The 15,289-nt window shown below is 47.4% G+C and overlaps 1 protein-coding gene across 3 annotated transcripts in view; it reads right to left on the reverse strand.

The window, feature by feature from the left end:
- Positions 1 to 14,588, reverse strand: part of RAMP3 (receptor activity modifying protein 3) — a 61,319-nt gene extending 46,731 nt beyond the window's left edge. Inside the window, exon 1 of one of the 3 annotated variants that reach the window (XM_056336440.1) lies at positions 14,492 to 14,588. In XM_056336440.1, coding sequence (XP_056192415.1) covers positions 14,492 to 14,573 — 82 coding nt within the window. In that variant the 5' untranslated portion in view covers positions 14,574 to 14,588. Of the gene's footprint in view, positions 1 to 8,585; positions 8,765 to 14,491 lie in introns of those variants that run through there. The other 2 variants (XM_056336442.1, XM_056336441.1) reach the window with 2 other exon arrangements.
- Positions 14,589 to 15,289: the final 701 nt, after the last annotated feature.

The raw sequence follows: 15,289 nt of genomic DNA on the forward strand, positions 1-15,289 counted from the left end.
GATTTCTCCACCTCCTCCCCACAGAGTGGGTAGGGGGATGGGGAACGGGGGTTACGGCCAGTCCATCACACATCGTTGTCCCTCCCATGGGAGACAGTTCTCCATGAATTCCTCCAACATAAGTCCTTCCCGTGGGCTGCAGCTGTTCACACACTGCCCCAGCCCAGGCTCTTCTCTTCAGGGGGTCAACAAGCCCTGCCAGAAAACCTGCCCCAGCAGGCTACCCGCTGGTCACAGCCCCCCTGGGGCACCCTCTGCCCTGGGCTGCGGGGAGGAGCTGCTCCCCCCGGCCTCCTCCTGCCCCTGGGGCTGCCGGGCTGCGCCTCTCGCACCTCCTCACTCCTCTCTCCAGCTGCAGTTGTGCAGGTTTGGGGGGATTTTCCCCCCTTAAATCCGCTGCCCCCGCGGCTGGTGGGCTCAGCCCTGGGTCCCCCCCGGGGCCGGCGGGCACGGGCTCCATCGGGCACGGGGGCAGCTTCCAGCAGCTTCTCACAGCAGCCACCCCAGTAGCCCACCACCACCTTCCCAGGCAAACCCAATACACCGGGACGCGAATTAGTGCCATTAGAGCTGGCTGTTTGGTTTTGCATAAAATCACGCCCCCTGCATTGCTACGGGAGCTTTTCAGCAACCCTGCCCTGCGGAGCAGGCGAAGTGCTTCAACTCACCCTTGCCGAGAGAAGACAGCACTCCACACACCGCCAGCCACGCCACTGCATACCCAGACCTTTCAGCCCAAAAACCAGGAACTAAAATACAACTGTAGACATAATCTGAACACTGGTTATTCAGCATCGATCTATAGAACATATGGTTTTGTTCAGTTCAAACACCATCAGTGAAGCCGCAAAAAAGTTTCCCAAAATCTGCCTGCTTTCACCATCTCGGAGACATTCTTCTGGGGCTTAAGTTTTCCATGATTTTGTGCCATATGAACCGTTTTTCCCCCTAAAGACTGAGGAAAAGCCGCCTTGGGATTTTGGAGTCACACAAGAAATCGGCAGAAAGAGGAGTAGGGAAGAATGAGGACTTCCCTCCCTCCCACTTTGCCAATGTGTCAACAGTTCCTTTCTTCACAAACTTACACAGCTTTATTTTAAAACCCTGTGGAGTAATACACTCTAAGGCCAGAAGGAATCTCTCGGATCATTCTGCTCTACCCCTTTTGTAATACAAGGTAAAGAAAGTCTTCCAATAATTTCTGTATCAAGCCAGTAACATCTACTCAAATGACAGAATATTCTCGATAAATATTTCCAGGGTAGATACTAAGATCGCAAGTGATGGAGAATCTCCCACTCCCTACAGAAGGCATTTATTTTTGACTGTTTCTGCCAACAATTTCTACTTCTTTGACAAGATTTTTTGTAATTCACTGCATGATAAAGTATGAAGTAGCTGGGAGGAAAAGAAAACCCAAATACGTCTAAGGCATACTCAGCATACAACAGCAGCCAAAATCCTCACCAGACCAGTACAGGATCAAACATCCTCGTGGTGTTGCAATGCATATTCTACCTGTTCTCTACTGCCCCACCAGAAAAAACACTTCAATTAAAACTCACTGAAAATACTGGGCTTAAAATGTTATGTTACCCCACAGAGGGTGATTCCCACCCCATTATCAATAATATTTAATCAAATGCAAGAAAAAAGTATTAACATTTCTTTCCAACACCTTAAAATGCAGAAAGACAGGAAAACACAAATATTTTGAGGAGCTTAATTTTCCTTTGACCTTTCCTCACATTGCTCTGACCTTGCTGGTGTTTCTGGTTTACGCTAGAGCTAGTTAAATAGAAACCGAACCAATGGTTATTCCAGCAGCACTGCCTCTACTTCATTGTGCATCACCAAGTACCTTACAGTAGAACACTTCCTACACCAAACGTACCCCTGGAAGCATATTCAGCAACAACATTAGCTAACAGTGAAGTGCCACTTCCCTGAATGCAAATCCAGTCTAGGTCCACTGGTTGAAAATAAGTAAGGAGATTCCCATGATTTTTTAATATGATACATTGGGGGAAGGGGGGCAGGGGGGGGGGGGGATAGGGTTATAGGGGTGGTGGTGTGATACGTTAAGACTTTGAGTTATCCTGAAGTATGCATTTTGCTTATTAAAAAACTACATACTGACCTGCTTTTCTAAAAATTGAATAGGAATAGAAGAGATTTCACACATACTGTATGACAATCAATGACTTCATGGAAATACTGGCTTTGAGCATCTCCTCATTGAAAGCCCAAACAAATTCGTTTTTCCTATTTCACTTGAACATGTAGGCTTAATGCTGTATCATAGGAAGTGTACATCACACATTGCTAAATACATTTAAAGAAACCTAATATTAAATTGGACAAGTTACGTTCTTGATACCTGGAGATCCTTGAGGAGTAAAGCTGGAACAGCTCATGAACTCCAGAGAAGTGGTAAGGCAGCATAATGCTTTCAGCCACTTGCCAAAAACAAACATGAAGAGAAAAACCGTTCCCCAGCCCCACGTGGCTACCAAGAGGCAAAGCCCTGATGCCAAAGCTGAGATATCCTTTGAGAAAAGGCCCCACTCCACTCCAAAGCTGCAGAACATCTCTGGGTACCTCAGAGACAGCAGAGTCCCTTCAGATGTTGACACTAACTGCAAGCACCTGTGGCCTTTACACCACCCTACCAGGAGGACGCTTTCCTCACAGCCCTGCAGGTGTGCTCCAGTGCACAAGAGAGAGAGCAAGCGAGGGGACTACAGGCCAAAGCTAAAGTCCAAGAGCTTTAAAGTCCGAGTCTTGGAAGAAACCTGGAATTTGTGTCTTATTGATGAGCACTTGAATGACCTCAACAAGATGCTATTTCTGTCCCAGTATCTCCCTCATCTCTTCGCAATACCCTAAGGCAATACCTTCTTTTCGTTTCTGCAGAAGGCAGGAGGGCACAGAGACCAAGAGCTGCACACCCTATCAAATCTCAAACTGTGTATTTTGTGACAACAACAATGCAAGAATATTTTTTTAAAGATCAGAGTCTCTAGCATCAATCTCTGAGCAGAAAGGAATGCAAAAGAAATCTGTCACTTCCAACACTTGGAAACAACACTCTGAATTCCCCTAAGAAGTGACAGTCATTACTGGCCAACGGGAATTAGAATATTTCTTCTCAGACAGCCCACAGAGTTTTTCCCCAGATTGCACTGTCCAAAATAAGGGAAAATTAGTCACATTTATTAGGGTGTGAAAAGAATAAGACAGATGCTTTATTGCAGGGTGCGGTGCTTCTGCATAGTCCTTTGCTGAGTATCAGCTTAATCTGGTTCGAGGCAAGCAAGATGTGCTTTCGTCATTCCGGTGCTGTGCTAGGGCCCCAGCAGTGCCCATTACATCATCCTCTTCCAATCGAGTCTCCTGGTCTCAGAGCAGAGGCACAGCGAGTGGCATCCCATCTGCAGAAGGCCATCAGGCTGGCTTCACAGGCCATCAGGCTGGCTTCATGCAGACAAAATCCCGTATGCCAGGGGGCAATGTGAGGCCACCAGCTGGTATGCAGGCATGCCCCTTGTTCAAGCCAATACCGTAGGTCACACCAAGCTGCTCTCAAGGTGAAGGCTGGCACCCTCTGTAGCCTTCGGACCATTTCTAACAGTGCCATCGCATTTTCTTTTAAAACCTTTAGAGAGGAACAAAGCTGCCTCCTTTTTTCAGACTGGTTTCAGGGAAGCAAGCATATGAACAGAGATCAAACCTAAAAACTTCTGGAAAAGAAGGCTTCCTCCTGTTCAGCTTTCCTACTCCTTTCCTCACTCACACACATCTTCCTCCCAAATGACCGTTCTCCAGGCAGCTCTTAGGCTGGTGTACATATACACTTACATTAAAATAATGTCATTTTTTTCATTTATAATTTTCCAGCTTATCTCAATGCAAGCCTGGCTGTGAAGAGACTCTTATTTTAGAAAAAAAGCACAGGCTGTTTTCATAAAAAACAAAATACTACACTTCTATTCTAAAATGAGATGGTTCATGTGACAGCTTCCACTAAAATCAAGAGGTGTGAATTAAAACAGGCTTCATTATGTTTGTGAAAATTAATCTCCTTACGAGCCCTAAATGAGAACAGTTTGCTTTCTTCATACCTCTCTGTCAAGCACTAATTTCAATAGTAAAGACGCAGGTGGTAGCAAATGGTGCTTTGTTAAGGACCCCCTCACCACATTTCTGTCCTTGGTAAGAAAAAAAGGAATTTGTTTCATTTGCCTCCAATTGAAGCCACTAATCATCTCTGTTGCCAGCAAAGAGGTGGGAGAAACTGAAACAACAAATGGTGCAAAAACCGCTGGTGCAGCAACGTTCACACAAACTGAATTGGCAAAACCTCCCCCAGTTCCCCTTGAGCCAGCCCAGTGGTGCCCAAGACCCTTTTCTTCAAATCTCGTGGTCTGTGCATATATGCACCTATAGCTACAGGTGCACATAAAGCACCTATAGAACTTGCCGGGCTCAATATAGACATCCAGCTTCACTTCACCGCCTCCGACAGTTTGCCTCACAGGTCTGAGTAAAACAAATGAAAAAGCTGAGCCCTCAGACCTCCAAGGTGTTTAAAACTCTACTGTTCAGGTGGGGACATCTTAGTAACTGAAGAGCAAGAGTTTACTACCCGAATGGTTTCCAGTGATGCCAAAACGGCACGGAGTAACTGCCCAGAGACTAATTTTGTCTTTAAGCAGCAAAGGTATTTATTTCATGCAACACTGGGGAGCTAGCCGATTCCCACCAGACAAACTAGCTCCAAAGTTTTCAGTGATGTCAGGTATACAGTTTTCCTGAGAGGTTACAACATCTTTACATACATATTCATTTGATTTTGACACCCAATCATTCTATTCATAATAGGTGGGATCTAGGTGGAGTAAACCTTTCAACTCTTTGTTCAACGATTTCCTGACTCAAGGTCTCCTTATCTCCTTCAGGTGCCCACCCTATCTTTTCTAATTATTCACAGTACATTCCTTACTTTAACATCGTCAGTGGAACCTTTTCTTATTCAGAGTACTTCTCTAACTATTCAGAGCACATTCCTTTAACGTCTCAGTGGAACCTTTTCTAATTATTCAGAGTACATTCCTTTCTCAGCACAAACAGAGCATCACCCAGAGCATTGTACCAAACTCGTCCTGACTAATCTTTTTAAGACCTTGCTTTGTTCCACCAGGATTGGACCTCATCGGTGTAAATCAGGTTCAGAAAGGCCATTTTCCTCCTTCCCACCTCCAGTCCGGAGTCACCTCGGGCCAGCGCGTGCCATCCCCGCGGGTCGCGGGGACCGGGGACGCTGCGGTGGCATCTGCTGCTCTGTGCTGCCCCCTGCAGTCCGCTGGCTGCCACCACAGGCGGTCGGGCTGGGACAGCAACGCCGTCACCGCCCTGCCAAGGGCACTTACCACCGACCCCTCCCGTGGTACCTGCACACCTCGGGAAAAGGGCAACACCTTCCCGAACAAGGACTCGGGAGACACAGACCAGGTGAGGGATGGTAGGGAGGATGCCTGGGTCCGACAGCAGGTTGAACCAGAGGTTGCATTTACACTGACACTTTGCTTTCAGGATAGGTATCCATGGGGTCTGCTGCCTGCCTTTCCGTTCACCTAGCGTTGGAAATCATGTCTTTAGAAAGCAAAACACTGTTTTAATAGAGCAGGGTTTTTTGTCAAAACTCTTCGGTCCGTCTCAGAAGTCTGATGTTCTGCTTTTCGCAAAGCTTTGTTTTGCACGCACACCCGCCTGGGTCTATTAAATTCAGAACTCCTACAACCGTTTTCCTTTTCTTCCTTCCACCCTTTGCAGCTGCAGAACAGCATGATATATTCATAAGCAAATAACGGGAAAAAACTTGATTTGGTCTGCAAACTTTAACCCAATAAAATTGTTTCCTTTTGGGGCTTTTTTTCCCCCTCATTAGAAACCAAACTCTCCAGGAGTTAGGGATGCCATGTTCCACGCAAGGGGGGCACAGGACCTGGCAGAATTCAGGCTTTAATACACAGCTTTTTCATTATTTGCAGGGTGAGGTATGGTCTTTAAAATAGAAAGTAAGAACGCAAGCCTGGAGCCAGGCTCTGTTCCCAGCTTTCCAAGTGTCCAGTCGTTCACCTCTGGCCAAAATGCTAAGCTTCCCTAACGCTGTTTCGCAGCAGTTATGAAATGCAACCAGCTCTAGACAGTCTTTGAAACCTACATAGGAAAACTGCTCCACATATGAATCACATCATCTCTCTGTATGTGCATACATACCTATACTGAGAAAGATTCCTCCAGAATTCAAAAAAATACCCAGCTTGTCTCTGGTAGCATCTTCCAACTCATATACAAATAGCATCATTGAAATGCAGGCGTTATACAAAGAATAAAGGAGCAAACGTTTGGACAGGGATGCCAAAACCACAACTTGTATAGAAAACCTACTTAGTCTGTTAAAAGTCTTGATTTATGCCTTAAGTTTCTCCTTGCCTCAGTTTCCATACATAGAAGTGAAATAAAAGCATGCGGTATTACAGTAAATATATCATTATCTCTGAGGCACTTAGATCCTGCAGTAAGTGGGCATCTTCTAAGTACCTACAGCTCTGCTAAGCAAAGAACTGAGGATTTCACCTGACAGCTGGCATTTCCAGCTCTCCATCTCACCCCATTCTGGATGTTATCAGCACTTCATAAGGTAAACAGTACGGGTGACATGCCCCTGTACCAGGTACCTCAGTTCACACATTCTTTCACTTCCAATACACACACACACCCCCCTACAGCACATCGAACTTCTCCTATAACCACTGAGCTTCCAGAGAGCAAACACGCTGCCTTTTTTGCCATCCTGGCTAAGAAGGAAGAACACACAGCAGATGGTTCTACATAGTGAGAACGTGTCAAGAGCCCTCAGCAGAAAGATACACAGCAAGCAGCAGCCTGAGGTTACAGAAGTACTGTCCCGCTCCCCACCCAGGCAGGCTTCCCACTGGATTCAGTGGGAACTAACACTGAGGGATCCTGGCCAGAGTTTTAATTTAATGAGAGAGGTCACAGGTCTCTGGTTAATCAAAAGAAGCCATTAGGGAAAAGGGAAGAAAGTACACTCAAGTCAAGTAAAAATCCTTCCAAAATAACTGACATGAAAAGCATGCTTGTATTACTTCAAGAACTTTGGTTTTCCACCACTTAAGGCTTTCCCTAATAAAAACCTCGATTTCGTTTTCAGGGCTTTTCTACTAGGAAATTAGTCTAATTTCATTAGTTCTTGATTATATCTTTCCTTTCCAATTCCAAGCAAAAGTAACGCATTATCAATTAACAGATATCCTTAACGTCTTTTTTTTTTTTTTTTTTTTGGGGGGGGGGGGGGGGGGGGGGGGTGTCTCCAGGAAGCAATTTTGCTTTGTAAAAGTCCCAGTAACATCAGGCCACCTCACCACCCAAAAGGATCTCTGCCTGCTTCTCTACGTTCAAGAACGCACAAATCCTTTATGTGGCAAGACAGGTGTTGGCCATTTATTTTAATCCTTTGCAGCTGGAAAATAACAAAAAATCTGAGCAATTAAGGTAAGATTTCAGCAGTCCTCAAGCCACAGAGAATCAGAAAATTGATGCCTTTGGCATGTCACTCTTGACAGACCAGGTAAAGGTGATGCTACTAAGCACCATCGCCAAAACTATCCCTTTATTTTTGGGTCTTTTCATAGAAAGATGTCCAGTGTTTACCAGTTTTGCACAAAGATAGCAAACAAAGTTATAAAGTCCTCAGATAAACCTTCTAAACCTACGAGGTCTGATCTTCTTCTCCGCTATCTGGGACCATGGAGGATTAACTACACCGCTGCATTCCCTGGGGAATGAAGGAGATGCGAGCTGACCTCTCCCAGCAACTTCTGCCTAGACTGCAGCACGTAAACTCCAGCCGCCCTAAGGCAAGCTACCTGACGGGGTGGGGGTGTGGGGGGAAGGGGTAAAAAAAAGGGGAGTTCTAGCAGCAGAGTTACTCTTATATTAAAAGCTGAGGGATACCTGCACTTCTACAACTCGCCGGATTCTAACCCAACCGCTCCACCGGGAAGCGGCCGCTGCCCTGCAGCCGAAACCCTTCCCGGGAGCCGAAGCTTGCCGCCCGGGGCGGGTTTGGGGGGCCTCGCTGGCGTCGGCACTCGGTGCGAGCGTTGTTGCCGGGGGGCTGCGCGCCCTGTGCCGTGCCTCGGGGTCCCCCCCGGCGGGGGGAGGCTGGCGGTGGGGATGCTGCGCCGAACGGAGAGCCCGGGGGGGGAAGGGGGGGGGGGGGGAGAGGCACACAGAGACACAGCAATCCCCCCGCAGCCCCCGAGCCCTGCCCTGCCCGCCCGCTCCCCAGAAGGACCCCCGAAGCAAACCTCCCTCCGCAAGGGATGCTCTTGCCAAGTGGGGGGATGCGGAGGGCCAGCTGCCGCCTCGCCCCGAGTTCGCCCCCACGCCCCGGCAGAAGCCGCTGCCCGCTGGGGCCACGCACACGCCGCGGGGATGCTCGGCCGGTCCCGCCGCCTCGGACGAGGCAGCCGCCAGGACCCCCCGCCACTTACCCCACAGCAGCAGGACGGGGAGCTGCCGCCGGCGGCAGCCCGGCGCCTCCATCCCGGCGCGGAGGGGCCGCGGGGGTCGCAGCCCGCATGGGGCGGCCGCTCCGCAGCCGCGCAAGGCCCGAGCCCGCCTCAGCCCCCGCCCCCGCGGAGGCTCCTCTTCATGCCGCGGCGGCCGGGCCGGCCCCGGGCGGTGGCGGGGGCGGTGGCGGGGGCGGGCGCGGGGGGAGCGGCGCTCCCGCCCCCGGGTGCTCCCGGCGCTGGGGCGGGCTGCGCCGGGCGGGGGCGGGGGGGGCTGCGCCCGGCGGGGGGGCTGTGCCCCGAGCGAGGGTCTGCCGCGGGGGGAGGGGGGGGGCTGCGACGGGCGGGGGCGGGAGGGGGCTGTGCCCCGGGCGGGGGGCGCTGCCGCGGGGGCTGAGCCCCGGGCGGGGAGCTGCCGCGGCGTGAGGGGGGATGCTGCGCCGGGCGGGGGCGATGCCGCGGGTGAGCCCTGGGCGGGGGGCTGCCGCGGAGCGGGGGGGGGGGGGCTGCGGCGGGGGGAGGCCCGGGCGCGGGCTGCCGCGAAGTCGGGGGGCTGCGCCGGGCAGGGGGGATGCCCCGGGCGAGGGGGCTGGGGGGTGCGTGGGTTACGCGTGGGAAGCGGATGCACGTTTGCGTGTGAGCGAGTGTGCGCGTGCACGTGTGTCCCTGCCAGGGCAGCCATGGCTCCCGGCCCTCCGCAAGCCACATCGAGGGGGATGTCTGTCCAACCCACGGGCCGTGGGGGCCTTGGGCTGTCCCCCACCCACGGGGAAGGTTCCGGTCCCAGGGAGGCTCGGGGACTTGGGAGACAGCGCAGCCTTTGTCACTTCTGCCACAGCCTGTCGGGGTGGGGGGCACCTGTGTAGCCCACCCACAGCCGTGGGGCACCCCAGTTCTGCAGACACAATGTGTTTTTATGTTGCCTTTCCACCTCCGCGTGGCTCTGTGCAGAGGATGGTACGGCTCCTGATTTTCATCGGTATTTAGAAGCTGTGTTCCTGGAGCAATTGCTCTAGGAAATCAGCGTCTCCAGCATGATACACCAGACTGAGAAGCTGCTAAAGAAGCCTTTCCTTCGCTAAAAATAATTGTACTGCTCAGTAGTAAAGAGCCAGAAAGTTTCTAGGCACATGGACACAACCTAAGTAACTGCCTTTCGGTAGCACATTAAATCACCACCATCGTTAAAGGTCAAAGGCACCACAAAACTTGAAACTCCAAAAAGATTCTCATGCCCCACACAAGAACAACAGGTACTTTCATTGATCTGTCAGGTTGTTCTCACTGACTTCACACACTTGCGTGGCATGGTGCTTTGCTGAGTGTGAGACCACAGCACCACACGTGGCGCGTGCCTCTGAAGGCGAACCCTCAGCACACAAACTCCATCGGATTTCTGCTGTTATCTGGGCTGAAGGAAAACTTGGGAAATGACAGAACGGGCTGGGAATCTGCAGTGTTGAAATAGCTCTGCAGATGTTTAAGCGTGTCAGTTAGAATGAACCTCCTGACATTGGTGTGCCGCTTTTTCCTCTTAGCTGAAAGCAAATCCTGTAAAATACCATAAATCATAAATAAACCATTGCTCAAGGAGATCACCCTTCAGCGAAGGGGCTGCCGCTTCTGCTTTGCAAGGAGCATTTGCAAGCTGCCCCTGCCAGGAGGAACCACAGGGAAGTGACAAGTGTGAAGGCGCATACGCCGCAGACTTGCTGCAGCATCCTTCCCAACAGCAAGATCTTGACTTCCCTCATAAAATCTATTCCTGGCAATATCTGAGGCTACAATTAGTATTTCTGACAATTTGGACTAACCTTCAGGAGGGTTAGGACATATTGTGCTTTATATGCAATATTATACATTAAACAATATACAGTATATTATACAATATGCAGTATACAGGCCACATTTTTTTGGTCACATAGTATGTGGAGATAATTGTGACAGTTTTCCTGTACATCTTTCTTACTTGTTTTCTTCACCTCTTTCAGATGAGAAACATCTTAAAATGTTGTAAGATTTTAAAAATTAGTGTGACTGCTTCCAACTATCAAGATTCAGCAAGCGCTTCCCAGCTCATGCTTGCAGCAGGCGGTGTAAGAGTGCAAACAGGATCTCAGAGGTAGAACAATAGCTACAATGTATAGGTAAATGCAGTCATTTAGAGTGTTGTGTGGAATCACAAGCCAGCTATGCGAGGTCATATCTTCAGCAATGACCTAAAATGATTCACAGGTGTAGCAGAACAAAACTGTCACAGCGTTAGAACCATCAGCAAGAGGCAACTTTGGCTGTTTGAAGGTTTTCATCAAGGCTGCCTCTCCCCGTGTTGCAATAATGCCAATAAATTTACCTCAGAAAGGCTGTGAACATTTTTATTCTGCAAATCTGCCTTAGTAGCATCATGTCTCTGTACCAGCAGTAGAAATATGATTCACCTTCAAATAAGAAATGCTGTTAAGTGGCCTTTGCTGTGCCACTGAATCCCAGCCCCAACAACGTGCAGTAACAATAACCTCAAAACCACAGTCTGGTGTAATTTCCAAACATACAGCCTCCAGAGACCGCGCAAACAACCACACAAACCCCTTTCCAGGTACCCTGCGGACAGTGCTGCAATCACAGTACTTCAGGCAGTGTTTTAGAATCCTTAAATCTGCTGATAAGCCACTGACTAAAAATAAATAAATAAATAAATAAATTATAGCAATAGACAGGTAGGTAGTTGTTTCAGTATGGGAAGCTCCCAAGGAGTCTGAGATGGGAAGGGATGGAAGGAGTCAAGCCAACCAGGACAGGTATTGTCATGAGCACTAGATTGTTGAGAGCGGTGCAAGATAAGATAATAAACTCTCCTGCTCCAGCAGTTAAACAGATCCAACAGAAACTAAAATTAATAAAATCAATTAATAAAAAGCTGAAGACTTTACACTCTGGGAAGCAACATTGCCTTTCCTTGTCGTCTCAAGTATCGGCCTGGATAGAGCAGCCACTTGCCTGCACAGAGAGGCCTTGCCCAGTGTTGGCTGATGAGTTTTCTTCTCCTTTTCCTAGCACGGCAATTTTGGATAAGATTTTAAAACCATGTTTCAATGGGATTGCTTGCTGGAGTGAAGTTTGGAAAAGTAGTTTCAGTTCATCTGTGGTTTTAAACTGAACTAGGTCATCTTTCCCATTCAGTGCTCCTAGAAGCATGCCTTTCCTGCTCCAGAAATTTAAAAATCTAAAAGGCATCTGCAGGTCATTAAAATAATTTCCTCTTTTATATTCTGCTTGCATAATTGCACACAAATCTTTTCTCCTGTCTTTTTACCGTCAATATAGGAAATGTATAAACCTGCTAAAAAAATCATAGTTAAAAAAAGGGCTACTTCCTGTGATTCAGAGGTCACACTGTGATACATTGACTGCACTTAAAAGCCAAATTGGTTTTAAGTCAGTCAAATTTGATGAGCTGAAACTCTTTATGCCTATATTACCTGAACCAAAGGGTGAAGGAAAAAGGACACTTTTATATGTAAAGATCTTTTTTTGTTTTTACGTAAGAGATACATACATGGATTAGTGAAGCGCACGAGTATTTTGCCAGTCTTTTAAAACTTTGGTTATTAAGCTGTGTCTGGATGTGCTCTGTGATTTAAGCAGGGTTCTTGTGTCCAGAGCAAATATCTAAGTTTCAAACTGCACGGTTTCAGAGGTGCTGAGCTGTGAGTGTGCAGCACCTCTAAGACCATTTCATTTTGCATACCTAGCTGTGACCCAACAGCCTTCCCATGGGCACAGCATGCAGGCTATGTCTGAAGCAGCCAGAACACTCACTTTGTTTCCATACTAGCTTCTAGTCCAGTAAATGGTCCTGATGCAAAAGAAATTCAAGCTACTTCTGTATCCTGCACCACCAACACCAATACCTACAACTAATAGAAAAGGTTCCGCAAGTGGTGCGATGGAGGCCAAAAGGAAAGCAGACAGGGCTCACGGGAGAATGGCAAACGCCATCTCCCCTCTCTGCTGGAGGGATGCTCCCCAGGCAGGGGCCCTCCACCAAGACACCCACCCCTTATTTTTACAGCTGGCAGTACAAAAGGCTCTCATCAAAGGACCCAAGGACCAATCTGTAAGAGCTGGGATGTCTTGCTGATTCCCAGCTGGTTTTCTTGGGATTCCCAAGGCTGCTGGTGACAGGATGTCATACACGTCGTGGTCTTCTCTTCCTGTTGTGTGTGGCTGTTCTTCTTTTTCCACACCAGGCAGAAGCTTTAGGGCAGCAGAAAGCCTTTGTCATTTGACTCAGGCATGGGAAAAAAATCATGCCCTCATTTTTAATGTAAATATTAACAAAATGCACACAACGCTTTATTCCTTCTAGACTAAATAAAGTCATAAATCATGTATGGGTTTTTAAACACTTCACTGTCAGTTATGTTCTAAAGACCCTGAATTTTTGCTCAGAAAATGCATTTATTTTGTTTATGATAGGCTGTCTGAGTAGTCTGGGAAATGCCAGCAAGGGAATATGTAGATGTCTCCATACATAGCTGTGTCTCTGAGAAATAGCTCAGCTTGGAAAATCGAGGAGAAAGGTGCAAGAAGAGAGATGAAAACACACGCCTGTATTTTTTCTTCCTAGAAATAGTAACACTGTCCAAATTTCTCTTCATACAAAATCTTACAGAGCTGAAGGCTGAAATCTTACAGCACCGAGTTGCCGATACTCTTGCAGCCCTCTGAAGGGATATTCAACAATCATTTCATAACCTTTGAAGTTCAGCTGACCCCACAAGCCTGGGGAGGGAGCACATGGTGCCGACACACACCTACCTGCGGCAGATCAGCAGAGCCTGATAGTGTTTGGGCTGAGCCCGGGATTTCTGATTCCACGTGTGGGCTCCGATCAGTGCGATTATGAACCACCCAGCACCTCCTTAGCATGAAATTGCCATTCTTAGGTGCATGAAAGACTGGCTTTAGGGCTGAGCAAGACAGATGCTAGGACACTTCTTGGAAGGGAAATTCCATAAGTTTCCATTCCATGGAAAAATGTGGCACTACATAAAATGGAAAATATTGCCACAATAAATAAAAGGTTATTTGGAGGCACAAAATGAGTGCAGTGCATTACAGTTTCCCCAATTCCCACAATAGTTCTCCTTCTAAAGTAAAATAGGAAATTGTAAAAAATATGTTTTAATTAAGATTGAGATCAACCTGCTATTAGATTCAGTTAGATTTCTACCATAATAAATCATCCTCTTTTAATCTTGTCATCCTCACAGCCCCAAGGCAACCCCAGTTCATGCACAGATCACTTACACCTCTTCCCATGGACACATCTCACAGCGTTTGCTACAAATTGTAAAAAATGTGAACCCAGGCACAAAAATTGCCTGGGGGTGTTGTACTTGGCCAATTTCCTTTGCAGCGTGATGGGGCAGGGCTCCAGCTCCCATTACTTGAGGAGAAGACCCGGAGAGCTTCCCCAGCATCACACATTCGCTTTATTAGTGCCAGTGCCCTCCCCCTGACCGACAAGTGATGCACAGTGAATACTTTTACTCCTTCATGGGAAATTTGGAGAAAATTCGTTGGCAGTGTGCCTAAAGCACATCACTGAGCATCACTGCTACTGGAAAAGGGGAAGGGAGGAAAGAAAGGTGATGTGTCAGAGACACATCATTGCTTGTGTTTTCCGTCACTGCCGTAGATCTTTCCAGGGATCTCAATGAATCGATTCAGGAGGTTTTTTTCACCCTTTCAGCACTTACTTCATAATCCTTGCAATACCCTCCAAATGACTTAGTAAAGGAGACCAATCATTTCCCCTACATAGCAATGAAACTACTGTTTGCATTTACAATTAAAGGTTTAACTGAATTGATTGCACTTACAGAAAAGATGGCATCTGCTCACATTCTGCTGACCCCAACTGACAGAGAGTAGCTCCGTGTGCCAAGTGACTGTAGCTCTCATTTGAGAAAATGACGCATCTCAAACATCTGGAGCGGCATAAAAATAAGAACAGGACATGGGTGGGAACAGGGAGTTAAAGATTTATCTTGGTAGCACTTGCCATCTTCGCCCTACATCAAATAGCAGCATATGCTGCTGAGACGGGTGTGCCTCTGATTCACTGAGAATTAACCTACATTTTAAGGAAATTCCAGATATTATTAAGAAAAGTGTGTGTTTATAGATTAGTTACATGAAATCATATCCATCCTCAAATAAAAGTATAAAGAATACAAGATTCTCTTCATATGTTCACTGTTTAAGAAAAGTTTTATTCTCCATAAAGTTACCTTTAACAAAATACCTGGCCCTTCATATTAAATTGATTTGCTGTAAAAATCTCCCACTGTTTTTAATGCTAGTAGCACAATGTTCTGCATCTCGTGGAAGTCTCAATGAAATTTTACACAGGGTCTCTTCTTACTATTGCTCCTTTTTGTTTTCGGCTTGGAAGAAACAACAAAATGAGATAGCAATAGTCCCTATAACAAGTGAAATTTACCAGACACTAAATTGTTCCATGGAAAGGAGAACAACTAATACAGATGAGCACAAATACTTTAAATAACTTAGGTTAACTGAGATAGGCAGCTATTTTGTTGGTAGGTACAAATGTAAAATATTCCAAAGGCAAGCTATCTTTACCATTGTCTCCTGAGATTTCTAAATCAGGGGAA

This window comes from Falco biarmicus, chromosome 4, assembly GCF_023638135.1.
Source record: "Falco biarmicus isolate bFalBia1 chromosome 4, bFalBia1.pri, whole genome shotgun sequence".
NCBI lineage: Eukaryota > Metazoa > Chordata > Aves > Falconiformes > Falconidae > Falco > Falco biarmicus.